Consider the following 18129-nt stretch of genomic DNA (forward strand, 5'->3'; position numbering starts at 1 on the left):
GAAAAGGGGGGGCCCTGGGGCTGGGGAATCTGGGGCTGAGCCCCACTCTGCTGCCACCTGGCACGCTGCCGCCATCCTCTGACCTCCGGCTCTGCATCTGTAAAATGGGGACCCGGCGGCTTTGTCCACAGGGTGATCATGAGACACAAATAAGATAAGGGTGTATGTGAAAGCTTTGTAAAATAAGAAGTGTTGGGGTTGCCTTGGGGTCGACGGCCATTTTCTGTGTAAGGGGACAGCCAGTTGGATTTTTTAAATTATTTATATTTATATATTAAAAAATAAATATATTTTTTAGAGAGAGGGGAAGGGAAGGAGAAAGAGAGGGAGAGAAATATCAACGTGTGCTTGCCTCTCAAGCGCCCCCCACTGGGGACCTGGCTAGTAACCCAGGCATGTGACCTGACTGGGAATCAAACCAGTAATCCTCTGGTTCACAGGCCGGCACTCAATCCACTGAGCTACACCAGCCAGGGCTAGTTGTTTGGATTCTTAAAAAATATTTTATTTGAGAACAGTATTAGGTTTATAGCGTTATTGGAGAGATAGTACAGAGAGTTCCCTTACAGCCCACACCCCATTTGCCCTGTTACTAACATCGTATACAGGGTGGGGCAAAAGCAGGCTTACAGTTGTTTGTATGGAAAATGATGAAATAACAAATAATAATACAAGAATAAACTCTGTGTTTCATATACGCACAACTGTAAACTTCATTTTGCCCCACCCTGTATTATGGTACATTTCTCACAATTAATGAATTGGTGTTGATACTACGTTATGATGAGTTGGAGTCAGTACCCTATTCCGATTTCTTCCGTTTTTACGTAATGTCCTCTTTGTGTCTAGAATCCCGTCCAGGACACCCCGTTGTATTTAGTCGTCATGTCTCTTTAAGCTGCCCTTGGCGTGGCAGTATCTCAGGCTGGCCCTGTTTTTGATGACCTTGCCAGTTTTGAGGAGGACTGGGCAGGTATTTTGAAGACTGGTTCCCAGGTGGGATTTGTCTGATGTTTTTCTCGTGGTTAGACTGGGGTGATGTGTTTTTGGGATGAAGGCCAGAGAGGCAAAGCACCGTTTACATCCCGTCATATCATGCGGGCAGGCGTGCTAGTGGTAGGCATGTTGGACTCATTACTCTTGATGTTCACCTCGATTACCCGGGAAGGCTGTTATTTTTGCCCTGAGTGCAGCGGCAGGGCTAGATTAATGCCAGAAGTTGGCTGAAGTAAGGCCAAGATCAGAAAAATAGGACCAGGGCAGAAGCAAATGGAAAAGCAGCAAAGGAAAGTAAAGCAGGTGTGGGGTGGGAGCTGCGGCGTGTCCGTCACATACCGGTTCATGTGGAGATGAAATATTGAATGTGAGGGTGTTGGTGTTTCAGCTCCTTTAATCTTCTCAACAGCCCTTCCCAGAGACGAGGAAACTGAGGCCTGAAAGGGGAAATGGCATGGTCCCATGAGCCCGGGAACCTGGGCTTGTGCCGGGGTCTGCCTTTACTGCCTCTGTCTCTGGGTGTTGAATAAAATACCTGGAAGGCGCATTTCCAGGAGAGTCAATCAGGAAAGGAGTGTTCCTCATTGAGGTTGTTTCTGATTCACTTTATTCGTGATGGGTGATGATGAAAACACATTCTGTAAAAGAATATGCAGTAGAGATGAGAAATAGGAGCAGAGAAAATACGCTGGAAAATGTGGACAAGGAATAAGCTGAACATAAAGACCCGAAAAATGCCCACAGGTGACTTTCTGATTTGGCTATGAGCTTCCTGGCAGCCAAGGAAAAAAGGGATACAGGCTGATTCCTGTGGTTCCTATTCTCAGAAAGCAAAGAAGTTCCCTTTTTCAGAAACTATGTGGTAAATTTTAAAAGAAATTAATTACATGGAAATTTCACACTGAGCAATGTAATGGATAATGTCCTAGTAGTAATAGATGTCACATGGTGTCATCTTCAGGAGTGACGGCCATATTTTTACTATCTTGCCCCTTGGCCACAGTGGCCCTATTTGAATCTTACTCAGTCGTCACAAAGCAACTAAATTCTGTTTCTTCAGGAAGTCGCAGATGCCTGTACCCCAGCGAAAACCTGGGATGTGAAGTAGCCATCTACCTGTGTACTGCCAGGTTCTGCGCTGGGCACCGGGGAGGGAGGATGGTAAGATGACTGTTGCCCACCCCCCCGGGTCCTCTCCGTCCCAGGGGTAAAGACACCTGGACGAAGGCCTGAGTGTAATGCAGGTGCTGTGCCATGGTCCCACCTGCAGGCAGGGCATAATTCCTTCGGACTGGGGAGGAGAGGAGGGCCTTATGGGGGAGGAGGTAGGCCAGAGGTGGGGCAGAAGGCTGACAGTCTTGGGAGAGGAGGTATTGGGTATAGGTCCCTTGAGGTGATGACCGAGTCTTATACAGAACTACCCCTCAGCCATCAGCACAGGGCCAGACAAGCATCAAGGACTTCCTGAACTCCTGTTGAACGCTCAGCACCTGCAGAGCTAGGTCTGGGGTCAGGGCGACGGCCACACACTTGAGGGTTAGGTGGAGGGTGAGTCTAGAGAGGTAGGTTTAGGCTAGATGGGGAAGTCCTTGAATGCCAAGCTAAGGAGTTTGGATTTTGTTTTTAAGGAGGTGGGGATCAATTGAAAGTTTTTGAGCCTCTGTTTTATAAGAAACAATTATACAAATAATAACTGCTAACACTTAGTGGTCACTCACTGTGTGCCCAGTACCGTTCTAAGCATTTACCTACCTTAACTCATTTAAGTATCACAACAGTCCCATGAAGGAGGTACTGTTACTATTATCCCTCTTGTACAGATGAGAAAAGCAAGGCACAGAGAGGCAGAGTCATTTACCCAAGGTCACACAGCCGGGAGGTGGCAGAGTGGGGATCTGAACTGCGGCTTGAATCTAGAACTTTTATGTACCATATTATTGTATCTGTTAAATGCACGTATTAAACTAACATATAGCAGGAGTGTGTATTTGAGGACACACAAGGATTTAACAAATCTCTGCTAATTACTGGCACTAGAGAGGCAGGAATTGACAGGGCCCTTGGCCACAAAGGGATGTATCTCTAAGCGGCTGAGGCTTAGAAATCCACCCTGAAAACAGATTGGAGGGTGTGGCCAAGGAGTCCCAGGCCTGCGAGTTTCACTCAGGAGCTGCCTTTTCCTGCCTCTGACATGCTCCAGAATTCTTTGAAGATCCCCTGCCTGGGGCAGACCGACCACAGGAGCCACCAGGCCGTTGTCAGAGCTGCGTGAGCACGTCTGTTTCTCACTTCTGTTCACTGCAGGCCTTGGTTGCCACAGGGTGGGGTCTCTAGAGCTGACACCATCACACCCTCACCTGACTTTCATCACCTCCTCTGTGCAGCTGGGGAGCGAGCTGTGGTTTCTCCATTCTCGGCTGGGGGAACACCAGGCCTCCTCAGCTCCGCGGGGTGGGGTTCGGTGGGGCGGGCAGGACCAGAACGAGCAGATCCAGGCTTAGTCTCTCCACACTGCCAAGGCCGTTCCCCTTTCCCAGATGCTCGAGGCCAGGCGTGGCGCCCACAGCCACAAACGAGGCAATTAGGGAGATCAGGTGCTGGCCACCCTGCCAGCTCAGTGTCCGCAGACTCCGAGAGGTCCCCACCTGCAGAAGCCGCTCCCCCATCCTCAGTGAGCATGGGGCCAGGAGTCAGGACCCAGGTTCTAGGCCCAGCTCCGCCATTTACTAGCTGTGCGGCTCGGGTTCTCTGATGGCACATCATGAGATCAGTATGCTGTCTAGCCAGGTACTTGGGGAGGGGGTGGTAAAGGGGACAAGCCCTGCCCCTTCCCTAATCCTCAGGCTTCTCCTCTGTGAAGTGGAGATGCTGATTCCCCCTTCACAAGGCGCCTCGGGGTCAGGAGAGATTTTTGACAAGCAGCACAGAGTAGGTGTTGGGTCTCCCCTCCACACCCCTCCACTGCTTTTGTAAAATGGAAGTGATACCTGCTGAGGCTGAGGCTCTGCGGGGGTGTGGGCATCCCAGACCGTCAATGGAAGGCCCCGCCCCAGCTCTGGGCGGGTACAAAGATAGGGCTGCCATTGTTGTCGGACTGTCACTCATCTCCTGGGACCTGCTGCTCTCCCACCAGCCAGAGCCAGCTGAGCCATTCCCACGCCTGAGGTGGGTTCAGTTTCACCTCAGGGCCCCAGGCAGGTGTTTCAGGAAGGGCCCTCGTCTTTTGTGTGTTGAAAAATAAACAGCTCTCTGCGGATTTCTGCTTGGATTTCTGCTTGGGAGGTACGTGAGCTCTCCTCTTCCTGGGTCTGTCTGTCCACCGGTGGGTGGCAGTGGGATAGAGGTCAGGGGCTGCCTGGCCTCGGCCCCCGGGTCGAGCTTTCAGCCTGATGAGATTCAGTCCCTGCCTTCGAGGTTCTCCTGTCAGGTCTACAGCGCTCTGTGCTTCGGGGAAGGAAGCTTGGGGTCGGGGGCCTGGTAGGGGGCCACGCAGGGGACCGCAGAGCAGGGGACCACTGCCTGGGGTCAGGGGAGGTGGTCAGGAGAGCTCCGCAGAAGGAGTAACCTCTGAAATGAGACAAAGGGGGAGGAGCCATTGCTTCATGGCACCCAGGCAGGTTGTTTCCCTGAGCCTTCGTTGCAGAGGGAAGGGCTCATGAGACAGTGGGTGTGAAAGAACCGACAAACCCTCACAGCCCTAGGCGTCCAGGCAGCAGTACCCACTGTGCCAGGACGGAGAGACGCGAGGTGACCCGGACTTCTTTTTCAAGGGCCTTTTCCTTGGGTGGTTGACACCTGTAACTTAGTGTGACCAAGGGTCCTAGTTTCAGAAAAGGCTCAGCTGTAACCCAGCATCAGGTGAAGAGGCCCGGGAGCTCCTTCTCTCTCAGGTGGGTAATGGGAACGCCTTCACCCAGTGAGAGAGAGGCAGAAGACTCCAGGATTAAAATTCGTGCTGTACTCCTCTGCCTCCCGTGGGACCTGCGCCCCTTACGTGAGTTTCCTGTGTCCTTGAGCTTGGCCACATTAGATGCACCAGGATTTAAAGGCACCGGCCCAGAGCACTTGGCACTTCCCTTTCGCTGGCCCCGCCTTTCACGCGATCTGTCGAGCACCTTCAGCCTGCCAGGTGATGGGAACCCCTTGGGCCAGACGGGTTCCAGCCCTCACAAAGCTCACAGTTCTGCGGCGTGGAGGGAGAGAGACGTAAAACCCGGGTGAGGGCCACACGGCGAGGGTCCCGGAGAGTGCGCGCAACACAAAGTGCAGACCCTGTGGGCAGGGGCCCTGGGGGACTGGAGAGGGACTGTCCCTGTAGAGTTGTGACCAAGGGAGTGTCAGGATTAGAATGTCCTTTTTAAAGATGCATGCTGGCTGCTTGAGGGGACTTGAAGAGGGCAGGGGTGGAAGCCAGGAGCTGTCTGTCCCTGTGGCTGGGACCCTGGAAAGTCACCTCACCTCTCGGAGCCTGTGGCTTTCCACGTGTGTGTGTGTGTGTTGTGAGAACCAGGTACAGAAGTGAACAGAAGTACTTTGAGAAAGCCGAAAAAACGTATAAATGGAGGGGATTCCAGGTCTCACTGGAAGTGGAGGGTCCTTGGGAAACTGTAGAGTTAGGGTGCTGGGTGCAAGGGAGAATGTGGGTGTCCCGAGTCTGCCTGAGCACCCCAAATCTGAGACCCCAGTTTTCCAGCCTAGGTCACGGCCCCTGAGGGGCCTCAGGGCCTGGGGAGGGAGCACCTGCTCAAGGCTCTTGACTCCTGAGAGGAAAGGGTGACCTTCCTGGTCTTTGACGAGGCCTGAGGCTGAAGCCAGGATTCTTACTGTTTTGGGTGGAGGGTGGCACCTTTGAGCTTGAAGGCAAGCATTGGATCCAGCTCTGGCCACTCACATGTTTTTCCTTCTAGGACACACACCATTTTTCCTTCTCAGTCAGGGGAGTTCTCTGGAATTTTTTTACATTGTTCATGAATTCTAGCTTAAAGACCCCTGAGCTAGAGGAAGGAAGACATGAGAGGGGAGATACCTGCCTCTTTTATTCTGCCTCTTTCCCCCTCATCTTTGCAGCTCAGGTGGAGGAGGCCACCGGCACTGCACCTAAGGGCCAATGGAGGACCCTCGCAACTGTTGTGGGCCAAACTGACCTAACCCTGGACTCTTGGTATCTGCCACTAAGGATTACTGAGGCAGGACTTCAGGTTTTTTAGAGAGAGGGGTTGCTGCGGGCCCCTTCCTGCCTGCGAGAGGCTGGCTGTGCCCTGACCTGTGGGAAAGGCACTTTCCGCCCTGGACAGGGACCAGAACGCTTAGGCCTTGGGGGGTCTTCTGGTCGCGCCTGGGAAGAAACCGGAGCCGAGCGCGGATCAGGCCCCGCCCGCGAAGGTGGTGCAATGCTGCCCGGCCGGCTCTCCCAGACCAGCTGAGGCGCAAGCCACAGCGGCAGCGACGGTGGGAACCTCAGCGTCAAGGGGTGCATGCCGACCGTGTGGCTACTGCACCCAGCGGCTGCAGCGCTGTCGCTGTCGGCACTGGGGGTGAGGGCAGCGTTGCCTAAGCATGGAGAGGGGGGAGGCGGGTCCTCCTTCCCCGCCTTGGGTTGGTTGCTGGACAGGTGTCGGTGTCCCGGGCCGGGTGGGGAGGGAGTTGCGCGTAAGCTGTGGCCACGTGGTTGTGATGGTGGTGGCGGGAGCGGCACCCAGGACACTTCCCCATTTTCCCCATTTGGGTGTGAGAGCCATGGAGGCGCTGAAGGAGTCTGTGCTGCACTTGGCCTTGCAGATGTCGACCTACAAGCGGGCCACGCTGGATGAAGAGGACCTGGTGGACTCACTCTCCGAGGGTGACGGGTACCCAAATGGCCTGCAGGTAGGAGCCCCTGTCTTCTGTGAGAGCCCGGTCGGGGATGGGCAAAGGAGGGCGGGGTATGGGGCGGGGCATACACGCCCCCCTGCACACCGCCCCCGCTCCGCCCCCATCCTTCCAACCCCTGAGGGGGCTGTGAAGCCAGAAGCTGTGGGTAGCCCTGGGCTCATGGGGAACAAGCCTTCCTGGGGCAAAAGTGCCCCTGGGGCTCTGAGCTTCCCCACCAGCCTCCCCTCCCCCCAGCTCTGTCCCAAACCCTCTCATCCACCTAGTCAGGGGGCTACAGCCCCTAGGTGACAAGAGTTGAAGCACATACCCTCTCTACCCCTCCGGAGTTGAATCGGCCGATTCCCCTTTCACATGAGAGGCAGTTCCTGAGCAGGGAGGGACTTGCTCTGGGTCACACGGCCCATTACTGGCAGAGTCTCAAACTGTCTTAGCATGAAAACCCTGCATCCCCGTGCAGGCCACACAGTTGGTCACCCTCTGTGGTGGGCATTGCCCTGTTCTTCCTCTTTCCACACAAATACCTAAATTTCTGGAGGGGCGGGGGCAGCCATTCTCTGCCCCCTTTCCCAGCTACTTTTCAGCCTGATTCCTCCCTTCCCAGGATCTGCCCCTGTGGGAATTTGAGAAGCCCACCACCTCTCTGCCTTGTGGCACAGTGGTGAGCAAGGCTGCTTTCTGCTCTCCTCTCCTGGCGGGACAGAGTGGGACAGTCCTGACCGGGACCCTGGTGGAGCTTTTACCCAGGACTTCCTCCAGGCTGACCGTGGGAGCAGTGGGGGTGTCTCGGGGCCTCCCAGTGAACTGACACCACAGCACTGCGCATCTGGAGGGCAAGCTTAGGGAGTATGGAAGCCCAGGCCGCCAGACCCAACCCTGCTCAGGCACACCTCTTTCTGGAGTGAAAATACTAATAGAGGGAAATAGCATCGACTGAGTCCTCCCTCTGGGCTCCATAGATCCAGGGAGGTCCAAACTCACGATCCCAAGTGGAATGTGGCGCCCTTACCTACATTACCCTCCTTAATCTTCAGGGCCCCCCATGAGCCGTCGGGGTTACTGTGCCCGTTACAGGTGAGGGAATGAGACTCTGAAAGGGAGGACAACTCACCGAGGGTCCAGAGCTAGAAATCCGGAGCCAGAAATCAAACCCAGTCTGTCCAGAACCTCCTCCCTGCGGGTACTTCGTGAAAGGCTAAATCCAGCAGGAAATGAGATTTCTGTGGCAGGCACTTCTCCCTTCACCAATCAAAACAGAAGCTAATCAGCAATCTTTTTAGTCTCATGTTCCACAGCAGGTTCTAAATATACCCACACAAAAGCATTTGGAATTCACAACAAAATCATGTGCCATTTGTTGCCATCAAGCCAGCAGCCCACGTGGGGAGAGCCTTTTCCAGGTCACGCATACATTCATGCCCCCGAGGCTGCCTGAGGGCGGGACGGCAGCTCAGTCCCTGAGGCCTTGGGCCCTGGTTTTGATTTCTGATTCCACTCAGATCTCGGGTGAGCTGCTTAATCCCATTAAAGCACAATTCCTTCATGTAAGAAAACTTTTTTTAAATTTGTTTTTTATCCTCACCCGAGGACATGCTTATTGATTTTAGAGATCGGAGAAGGGAGGGAGAGAGACAGCAATGCCTCTTCTAAGCGCCCCAACACCACCACCCAGGCACGTGCCCCACCTGGGAATCGAACTGGCGACCTTTCAGTTTACAAGATAACACCCAACCAGCTGAGCCACTCGAGCCAGGGCTACAACTCATTTGTAAAGTGGGAGATAAGAGAAAGTGGATGGGATGCATAGTACGAGGCCTGCTGTGACTGTTGTTTTTATGACCGAGGAGGTGAGGACCACTGTGGCTGTGGGGCAGATGGTAATGCTGAGTCTCGGAGAGATCAGGAAGGTTCCTGTAGATACAGCTGTCATGCAGGTTGGATGCAGTGTTGGGGTCCCTACACCAGACTGGGTATCTTGCCCACTTTTTTTTTTTTTACAGGAAAAGCCAAAAAGGTTGCTTCAAGGATTTGGGGAGTTTCTTTGGGTACAGAGTCTGGCTTTGCCTTAAGCCTCCACAGCTTCTGCCAAGCAAATATGCACTAGTCCAGTGCTTGTTCTCCAGAACCCACCCACCTCTGCTGATGAAGCAGAGTTTTCTATTAATTTTATGATTTTAATCACTGGGTTTTTTCCCCCAATATACATTCTTTACATGCTCATTGGTAAAAAAGAAAACCAGTATATTAAAAAAAAGTTTTAAAAAGAAATAGCAGTCCCACTGCTCGCACGGAGGTAACACTTCTAGTTTTTTGCATTTGCACGTGTGTGTGTTTAGACATCGTTGAGCTGACCCTCGGCCACAGCGCTGCTCCCTGCTTTTCTCACTTGTGACACTTCAGAAGCATTTTTCTGTGTTGTTAAAAACCTCCAACATGTGCTGCCATTAACAACTGTAATACCTCAAGGCACCAGTACATGAAGATATATGTAGTCAGTCAATCCGCTATATTTGGACAATAGTCCCAGTAACTGGAACACTGTGATTGACTGTCTTTAAGCCTTTTGGGTAATTTTCTGTCAGTTGGTTGCTAGAAACACAACTCCTTCAATGTTAGGCTTTTTAAAATGGACCCACGCTTCCCAAATCTCCCTCTCTTGAAGGGCAGCTATAAAAATAAGCTACTTGATTTTTCAAGATTTTGAAGCCCATTTGGTGCTAGGAACTCCAGAGTTGTTGATAAGAGTTCTAGCAAACGAAAACTTGCCACCTTCATTACCGACTAGGCTGACAAACTGGTGGATTTAGCTGGAGCTGAGTCCCCCTATCCCTCCCTGGAAGGGTCTTTCTTTTCCTTTATCTCATATTTTAGGCACAAGTTCATTGTGGTTCACCAAAATGAGTCACCGTGGGCTGAGTGCAGAATCAAAAGCCAGGTAGCTCTAACACAGCATCCCAGCTTTGCCTCTCACGGGCCGTGGGACCTGAAAGCAACTCAGTGCCTAATAGTACGGCCTCACCTCTCGGCGCTGTGGCAACATTGAAATGATGCCACGGAAGTGAAAGCCTTTTGTGTAGTGCACAGAAAACGGATTTGGTTGTTAGCAGGGCCATCATTGAAACGCGCCAGGCGTGACATCTCAGCGATGCCCTAAATCTAATCACTCCTCTCCTGGAAGCGTGCGCTCTGCTCAGACTGGCTGCCCGGCCTCCCCGCACCCCCGCAGACACCTTTTCAGTGGCTTGAAAGGGAAAAAAAGCTCAAGTTACCCACGCAGCCTCAACTGGGGGCAGATGGCAGATAGCCATGACTATTTACCCAAACCTCAGATGCTCATCCAGTTAACTGGAAAGTGCTTCTTCTGAATACAAGACTTTGATTCCTGTTAAGATGCAAATTCTTAAAGGAGCTCCTTGAAGCTGTTGTCAGGCAGTGGAAGAGTCAGGCAGGAGGGACACAGGGACAAGTAGGACTCAGAGAAGAGATGGGGAGGACTCCAGTGAGGACTTACAGTTTTGCTGTGGACTGGCCCCGGTAGCCTTAGCCAAGACTCACCATATAGAAACTTCTAGAAGAAACCTCCCCAACCTAACACCCTCACAGAGGCAGAGCGCTGCTCTGGACCAAGCTGTCATGGTCTGTCTGCTCTGAAGGGCTGACCCCAAGGCAGGCAGCCCGCTTGCCCTGTCAGTCCTCCCGGGGCGGCTGGGCTCCTGAGCCGCAGGGGGCGGGCTCCCTGCCAAGCCCTTGGCCAGGCTGACCGCTGTCTGCTGCTCCATGACGCCCAGGTTGCCTGAGGACCTGGCAGTCGCTCAGCCACTGCCTTCCCTCCCGACCCCCCTGCTTTGTCTGAAAACCAGGCTGGGCCCCCGTCCCCAGTCCTTCTGCTGCTGGCTTGTCGCCTGGGCCCCAGGCAGCCGTGGCCCTTCCTCACCTGGGAACTGCCTGCAGAACTCGTTTTTGCTGTAAGCCCAGGCGAGCCATGCACTCACTTCTGTAACCGAATATTTATCCCTCGCCAGGGCTTTGTTCCCTTCTCGTGGAAACCCTGGGAACCCTCAGGCCGCACAGCGCAGCTGGCTCGCGCTCACTCCGCTTCCCTGGCTCCACTGTCTCTCCGCCTGTCCCCCTCTCCACCTCTCCCCTTGGAGGGCATCCTTTCTTTCTGACTCATTCTTTCTTTTTTTTAAAGGCTTAGTTATTTATTTTTAGAGAGAGGGGAAGGGATGGAGAAGGAGAGGAAGAGAAACATCAGTTTACAGTTGCCCCTCACGCACCCCCTACTGGGGACTTGGCCTGCGACCCATGCATATGCTCTGACTGGGAATCGAACCTGAGACCCTTTGGTTCACTCAATCCACTGAGCCACACCAGCCAGGGCATCTGTCTCATACTTCACCTCACACAACAATAAGTGGATTTTAAGCCCACCAGTGAGCCAAGCATTTACAATAATTCTCAACCCCATCTTCTAAGGTGTTGGCTCTGCTCCTTGGTGGATGGTCACATACCCAGGGTGGAGTGGGCTGCCCACTACTAATCCTGGTGATCAACATGCCCTTATTTCCAAAAGGAACAGGGGAAATCTTTGCATCCTCCCCTTGCTGTGGACTGTCTTGCTGGATCCTCTGAAGGAGGCGGGGCAGGATGATGGCGGCTGAGCGAGAAGAAGGGGCTCGCTAGCAACTCGGATCTATAGCCCCAGCCCTGTCCAGGAGTTAGACCTCCTCCCCTGGAGAGGTCTCTTTGTCAGCACACTGCCTCCAGGTGACTTCTCGTGCCCACGGGGTGGCCTCTGGAGCCCTTCCACACTCAGAGATGGGCTTGGGCCTTGTCTAGAAACCAAGAGACCCTTGCGACCGGGCAGGACAAGGCGAGCGAAGACCATTACAAAGGTTAAAAACCCTGTTTTCAAATCCTCTTTTCTGTTTCCCCCTGGAACTGTGAATTTCTCATTAGATTCTCACTTAATTCTAATTAAATTGTACAGAGAACACCATCGAACAATGAGGCTCAGCTCAACTTTGCTCCTTGGGGGCAGCACGGCCATGGGGCTGAGGCTTCGGGTTCAGGAGTGAGACGGCCCTTCCCACTGTTCTCTCTCCTCCGCCCCTGCCACTTCCTGTGTTCCTTCTGGACCTGATACCGTTACCCACTCCTGGGGATGTTGTAGAGACAGAACAGCCCCACCCAGGCACGTGGAAAGCACTCAACTGTTAGCTGCCATTATTACTCTTTTTTTCCCTTGCCTCCTCCCCTCTGTTCCTTTCATTGTCTCCCTTCCCTTCATGTCTGTCTGCTCTTCTTGCACCTCCTCCGACTCCCCACCTAAACCGCAGTATTGCTCAGTCCACATAAAGGGAGCTTTCCTGCTCCCCCCAGCCTGGAGGCTGTGCTCCCGGGCTTCCCAAAGCCAGCACTAGGCAGAGGGCTCCCCGCCTCTTTGACCTTCCCCGCCTCCCCAGGAGCTAAGCCATGATCATGAGGCACTGAGAGGCCCAGAGCAGGAGGCAGAACATAACAGAGGTCCAGGGGCAGGGCCGCTGGAAGACTGAGAGTCAGTGTCAGGCCTGCTTTGTCCCCTTTGGGGCCCATCGGAATGCAAGGTAAACTGTGTGAGGAGTCTGGTGCCTTGGAAGAGGCACTCGTGGGCCTTGCGGTGCTGCGAGCCTGTCGACATCACCCCGGGTGCTCTCTCTCTCTCTCTGCACCAGGCCCTCCCAGCCCAAAGTCTTCACTTAATGGCAGCAGTGTGGGCAGAGTCTTTGTTTCTCACATATTTTAAAAAAAAAGGTCCTTAAGGGATTTTAGGAGGTAGCACCCCTCCCCCGCTCCCGACCCCACCTGACACAGCTGCTTCGGTTTCTGAGCCTCCTGGACCTCCTCGGAAAGTATGACTGGGCCCCAAGTTCCCTTTCTTGGTTTTAGAACCCAGTTTTCTTTCTACGAGAATTTCTTGCGTTCCCCTTTCTCTGGCACAATTCCTTGTCATTTCCTGGCCAGAACATACCCAGTGATGACCACAATGATGACCTTGAGGCCACTGAGTGCCCTTCCTTCCCCAAGGTGACCAGCCTTAGACCCCCAAGTGCCAGTGTGACCTGGCTCCCGGGGGCACGTGCAGGTCAGAGTCTGGGTCTCCCCCTCTCCTCTGGCAGCTCTTTTCCCTCTCCGTCCCCTTTCCTTCTGCACTCACCTGGCCAGCTCCTACTTATTTTTCAAGACCCAACCCGGGCATCCCTCGCCTCCAGGAAGCCTTCCCTGACTGGACCCCTGCCCACCCTAGTCTGTGTCTTTTTTGGCCTCTCTGCTGGGCTGTGAGCCCCTGAAAATGAGGGAGCCCGTCTTCCACTCAATATTTCCAACGTGGCCCTGAGGACCTGAGTTGGTGCTCAGCTGTTGGCACACAGCTATAAAGTCACTGAACGCAGAGGACACAGGGGACACCTCCTGTGCAGTGGTCCCAGCTTTTGCTCCTGGAACAGAAGGGAGCCCCGAGCTGGCCCAGGCTGAGGGCTGTGAGTGCCATTGGCTGGCATGCCCCTCGGCCCCAAGGACCCCGCCACGCCCACTTCCTCTCATTGTGCCTCCCTTCCTGTTTGGCCAGCCTGTAGGCTGGGGCCGTGTTTCCTCCCTTTGAGGACCAGCCTGCGTGGAGCTGTTTGTCCATTGCATCGCATGGCATGTCCCCCAACATCTTCTCAAGACTCAGATCTCTGACCCACTGGTGGCTCCAGAATCCGCAGAGCTTGGAGTCAGTTCCCAGCTCCGCCCACTCAGCTACGTGGTGGGAGGCAGGGTCTTCCCTCTCGCAACTTTCTGGTCCTCATTCGTAAAAAGAGAACTAATAATAGCCCTCGTGGGGTTGTGGGTGTTGAATGAGCTGACACTGAATTGAGATGACGTCCACACTTTGGGAAGTGTGAGCTGTCACTGTGTTGCCTCTGTGATATATTGTCCCAGCCAATTGATGCAGGGGCTTTGAGGAAAGCCCAGCTGGACACTCACTGGATGCCTGCAAGTCCAAACATCCTGTTCTTTTTTTGAATTCCTTACTGGAAAAACAGGGAAAAGCTGTTGTTTTTTTTTTTTTCCTTCTACCCATATCGGGTGACACAAAAAAATACAAGCCCAGTTGGGCTGAGCTACTTGACTCTCTGAAGTTCAGGAGCAAATCTGAGCCGCTGAGCAGGGTGGTGGTTCCTTTCCTGGATTAGGACCCAGTCCGTGGGAACCAGACCACCCCTGAGGCAGGAGGGCCGCCCCGATGTCCCCGCGGGGCCTGGGCCTGCCACAGAGCCCCTTCCTCCTGGGGAAGGGGGGCCCAGGGCTCACATCCTCCCCACCCCTCCTTCCTCCTTCCCTGCAGGTGAACTTCCACAGCCCCCGGAGTGGCCAGAGATGCTGGGCCACGCTGACCCAGGTGGAGAAGCGGCTGGTGGTGCTGGTGGCACTTCTAGCAGCAGGACTGGTGGCCTGTGTGGCAGTGCTGGGCGTCCAGTACCAGACAAGTAGGTGCCTCTGTGTTTCATTGTGGGCTTAACTCAGCTCTGTCCCCCTGTGCAAGGGGGCTTCCCTGCTCGAGTTGGACTGGCCTCCAGGGTCACAGAGAGAGCTCAGTCTGGCAGGCTCCGGTTGCTGAGATAGCCTGACACCTGCCAGGTGGGTGGTGGGAAGGTTCTGGGGTCAGAAGGACATGAGTCTGCGTCCCGACCCAGCAACTTACCATCTGTATGACCTTGGACAAGTCACTTAATCTCCCAGGACCTGTGTCCTCTCTACGTTAAAGACAAATGATGCCCATTTGGGGGTTGGCTTCGAGGATCGGAGATAATGTATGGCATTTACCTGGTGCCCATCAGGATTTCTTTAACTTTAGCTATTGGTGCTGTTGTTAGGGTGTGTGGGCTGGTGAGACGTGCGGCTGGCACCGCCCAGCATCCTTAGTTCCGACAAAACAACCACAATGGCTTCCGTGTACTTATCGTTCTATGTAGACCAAATACCGCACCGCTTCTTCCCAAATGTAATCTCGTGTCCGCCTTACCGCAACCCTACGAAGTGTGGTTACTTCGGCCCGTTTTACATGTGAGGAAACTGACAGGCAGGGAGACTGAGTGACTTGCCCGAGGTTTCTGCAGCAGGGATTGGGGAGTCGGGCATCAGCCACAGGCCATCGGGCCCCAGGGCCCAGCTCCGCCTGCCTTAGGGGCGCAGGGTGCACCCCAGGGTGCGTCAGGCCGTGCCCCAGCTCACCTTTGTGGACCTCTGTAACTGCCTCTCTCTCCCACCTCGAGTAGCGATGTGACCAGGCCTCCGCGGGCGGGGCCCCGAGGCTGGTTCTCGCGTCTGGCCCAGAGTGTCTGGCCAAGTGCCTCACACGGACTTGGTGTTCGGCCGGCACTGGAAACTGGAAAGGTCAGTCCTGGGGAAAACGAGGATGGGGTCCCGCCGATTCCGGGGTCTCTCACTCCCCTGTGCCCAGCGCCTTGCTTTCTAGTGGCAGACTGTCCACCTGGCTGAACGGTCTCTGAGGGCCCAGCCCCACAGACTTGGTCCCTCATTCTGTCGGGGAGAGTGCAAACCCGTGCAGGGTCTGGGAACGTCAACCCCAGGCCTCCCGGCACCACCTGCCCTGTGAAGTGGCTGGCCCACCGGGGTGGCCACGATAGACTGGGATGGGGAGAAGTTGGCAGGCCTGGACAGGGGGCAGGACTTTGTCTGCATCGTCCTTACGTCCCTCCCGTGTCCAGCGCCTGTTTGTTCGTTCATGCGTTCATTCCTCAGACATTTAAGGGTACTCACTCTGCATCAGGTCCCTCTGTGGTTTATGGGTCCTTTCCCAACGAGGCCTGGCTGAGCAGGCACTAGGTGCGCATTTAATTAATTAGTTAATGACTTCCAGGCCCTTAACCATGTGCACTTAGCATAATGCCCGAACGCCAAAGGTGTGCACAAATAGTTTGCAAATTGAATAGATAAGTGGTTGAATGAACAAAGGAATAGAAGGGAGGACTAAGGTGGGAAAGGCCTTTCCTACTGGTCACTTGTCCTGTAGTCACCATCTTGCCTATGAGGAAAGGTCTTGCCTGAACCAGCTTCCCTTCAGAACAAACATACCGCCAGGTGATATGGGCCCTGCCCAGCTTCGTCTGCCCGGCTCCCTGCCATGTGCCTGGGGAGGGAGAGGGCGAGACTTCAGCAGCCAGTGTGGCCCTGAGACTGTCCCAGGATTTCCCAAGGTGTTTCTCCACCAGAAACCAGAAGGGACGCCCAAAGGGAGGCTCCTAGCAGCTGGGCCATGGAGGGGTCCCCGGGACGGAATCCTGCTCCTGCCTCAACCCCGGCCTTCTCAGGCACATAGAAGGGTTTTCCCAGCCTCGACCTGGGCAAAAGGAACTCTGGGTGGAGCTGGGCCAGGATCAGGTGACCCCTGAGCCAGCCCACGTGTCTTCATCAGCTGCCTGGGCCTGGACACGCAACGGCCACCCCAGATATTGACAGGAACCTCCTTACCCAGCAGCAGGTGCTGGCACTGGCCACATCTAAGCAAACATGAGGCCAGACAAACCAAATTCTCTGTGGATTCTGAAAGACTCACCTCTAAGTTATGCCTGGGCACTTAAACCCACACTTATCCACCTTCCTGCTGCACCCTCCTTTCTAGAAACTTGCAGGTGCTTTAGGAACGGCAGCAGCAAAACACACAATAACTTTTCCCAGAAAATATTCTGAAATGTCTTATTCAGTGTCGAGGCCAGGTGCCGTCCAGATAAGTGCCTGGGACCTAGATCTGGGACCTGTTCCTGCTTTCTTGAGTGACCATGCACGTTCCAAAAGGAAGAGATATTTTCTGACTCCACAGGTGGTGATCATGTGCTGGACAAACCTCCTTCATTCACTCATTCATTCATTCATTCATTCATTCATTCAACAAATGTGTTAGACGGCTTCTAGGTGCCAAGTACAATGCCGAGCAAAGGAAATAGTAGAACGAGTACAATGCCAGGCCTACCCTTGAGCTCACTCTCTAGTGGGGGTGGCAGACGGGGAGACAGTTGAGACACAGCCTCGTCTGTGGTCCTGTCTCCCTGTGGGCCGGGCCGCCAAGGGGCCCAGAGGGGGAGGAGGGGGAAGGGAAGGCTTCCACAGGGAGGTGGAGCCTGACTATTGACCTTGATGTTAAATGAGGGGGCTGAAAACAATCGATTAATCAAATATGCATTAAGCACCTGCTGGGCCAAGAATAGTGGGTAAAGGATCTAGAAACCATTAAATAATCAAAAATGATTACTTAAGTACCACCTAGGATCAGGTCCTGTGCTCGAGCAGAGTTGGTGCTTAGTGAAGAACTCAGACTAATTCTCAATCTCTCTCTCTCTCTCTCTCTCTCTCTCTCTCACACACACACACACACACAGATTCTGATGTATTTCCCCCTCCGAGGATCACCCTTTTACACTTTGTCTTTTGGTATTTCCAGCAGCCAAGACTTTGTCAGGCTTTGCTTCCTGTGGGTTGTTGTACAGAAACAATAGATACTCATTTCCTTTTCCAAATAGGGAGTTATATCATAATAGTGAATAGGCTTTCTCAGACAGCACCCCGCCTGCCGTAAAGGCTCTGGCGTCCCCCCTTGTGGGGGGCAGGGCACTCGGATCTGCCCCAGACGACCTCACCTAGAGGATCCTGAAAATGGTGCACAGTCCCTGCCGTGGCCTGTCTCTATTTTCATGCCTAATGGCTCATGATTTTTAATTGTTGTATAGCCGTCTCAGAACAAGTCATTACCTCAAAATAAAGTCACCTTGTTTTCTGTGCTGTTGTGCAGCTTGTCCCAGTCCTCGTTCAACCCGTGGGACTTCAAATTTGTCATCAGGTGTTAATAGCCTGCAGGCCACCCAGCCCCTGCTGGCGTGTTCCCCAGTGAGGTGCGCACTGCCCCAGCCAGCCAGCCAGCACGAGTCTTCGGCTCTCTGAAGGTTGGCCCGGCAGCCTGGGACCCTAGGACTTGAGGGAGCCGAGTCCCCGAGCCCAGCTGTTAGGTCGTTTCACCGTGGACCAGGTCCTGCTGCTGTTCCTCATTTCTGGATGGTGAAACCGACGCTCAGAGAGATGAGGTCACTTGTGTGAGGCCCACAGCCAGAGGGGAAAGCTGGGATTCGAACGCAGGTCTGAGCACTCGCAAGGGCTGCATGCTGTGCCTCACTCCTCCCTGGACAGCGGGGAGAGCAAACTCAGCCGAAGGGCCACAGCAGCCCCTGG

General features: G+C 54.0%; 1 protein-coding gene and 1 long non-coding RNA gene across 3 annotated transcripts in view; one reads left to right on the forward strand and one right to left on the reverse strand.

Moving 5' to 3' along the window:
- Window positions 1–18129, forward strand: part of ECE1 (endothelin converting enzyme 1) — a 97948-nt gene that overhangs the window by 42401 nt on the left and 37418 nt on the right. The window contains exons 2-3 of one of the 2 annotated variants that reach the window (XM_037135868.2): window positions 6775–6861; window positions 14234–14375. In XM_037135868.2, the coding sequence (XP_036991763.2) occupies window positions 6775–6861; window positions 14234–14375 (229 nt within the window). Of the gene's footprint in view, window positions 1–6717; window positions 6862–14233; window positions 14376–18129 lie in introns of those variants that run through there. The other variant, XM_037135867.2, reaches the window with a different exon arrangement.
- LOC128626678 (uncharacterized) lies at window positions 1261–8071 on the reverse strand. Its single transcript, XR_008390728.1, has 3 exons — window positions 7976–8071; window positions 1532–1634; window positions 1261–1433 (listed from the first exon to the last, which is right to left on the reverse strand). It is a non-coding gene; the product is annotated as an uncharacterized LOC128626678 (long non-coding RNA).

The sequence above is a fragment of the Artibeus jamaicensis genome, unplaced genomic scaffold, assembly GCF_021234435.1.
Source record: "Artibeus jamaicensis isolate MK-2021 breed Jamaican fruit bat unplaced genomic scaffold, CSHL_Jam_final scaffold_847, whole genome shotgun sequence".
Taxonomy (NCBI): Eukaryota; Metazoa; Chordata; class Mammalia; order Chiroptera; family Phyllostomidae; genus Artibeus; species Artibeus jamaicensis.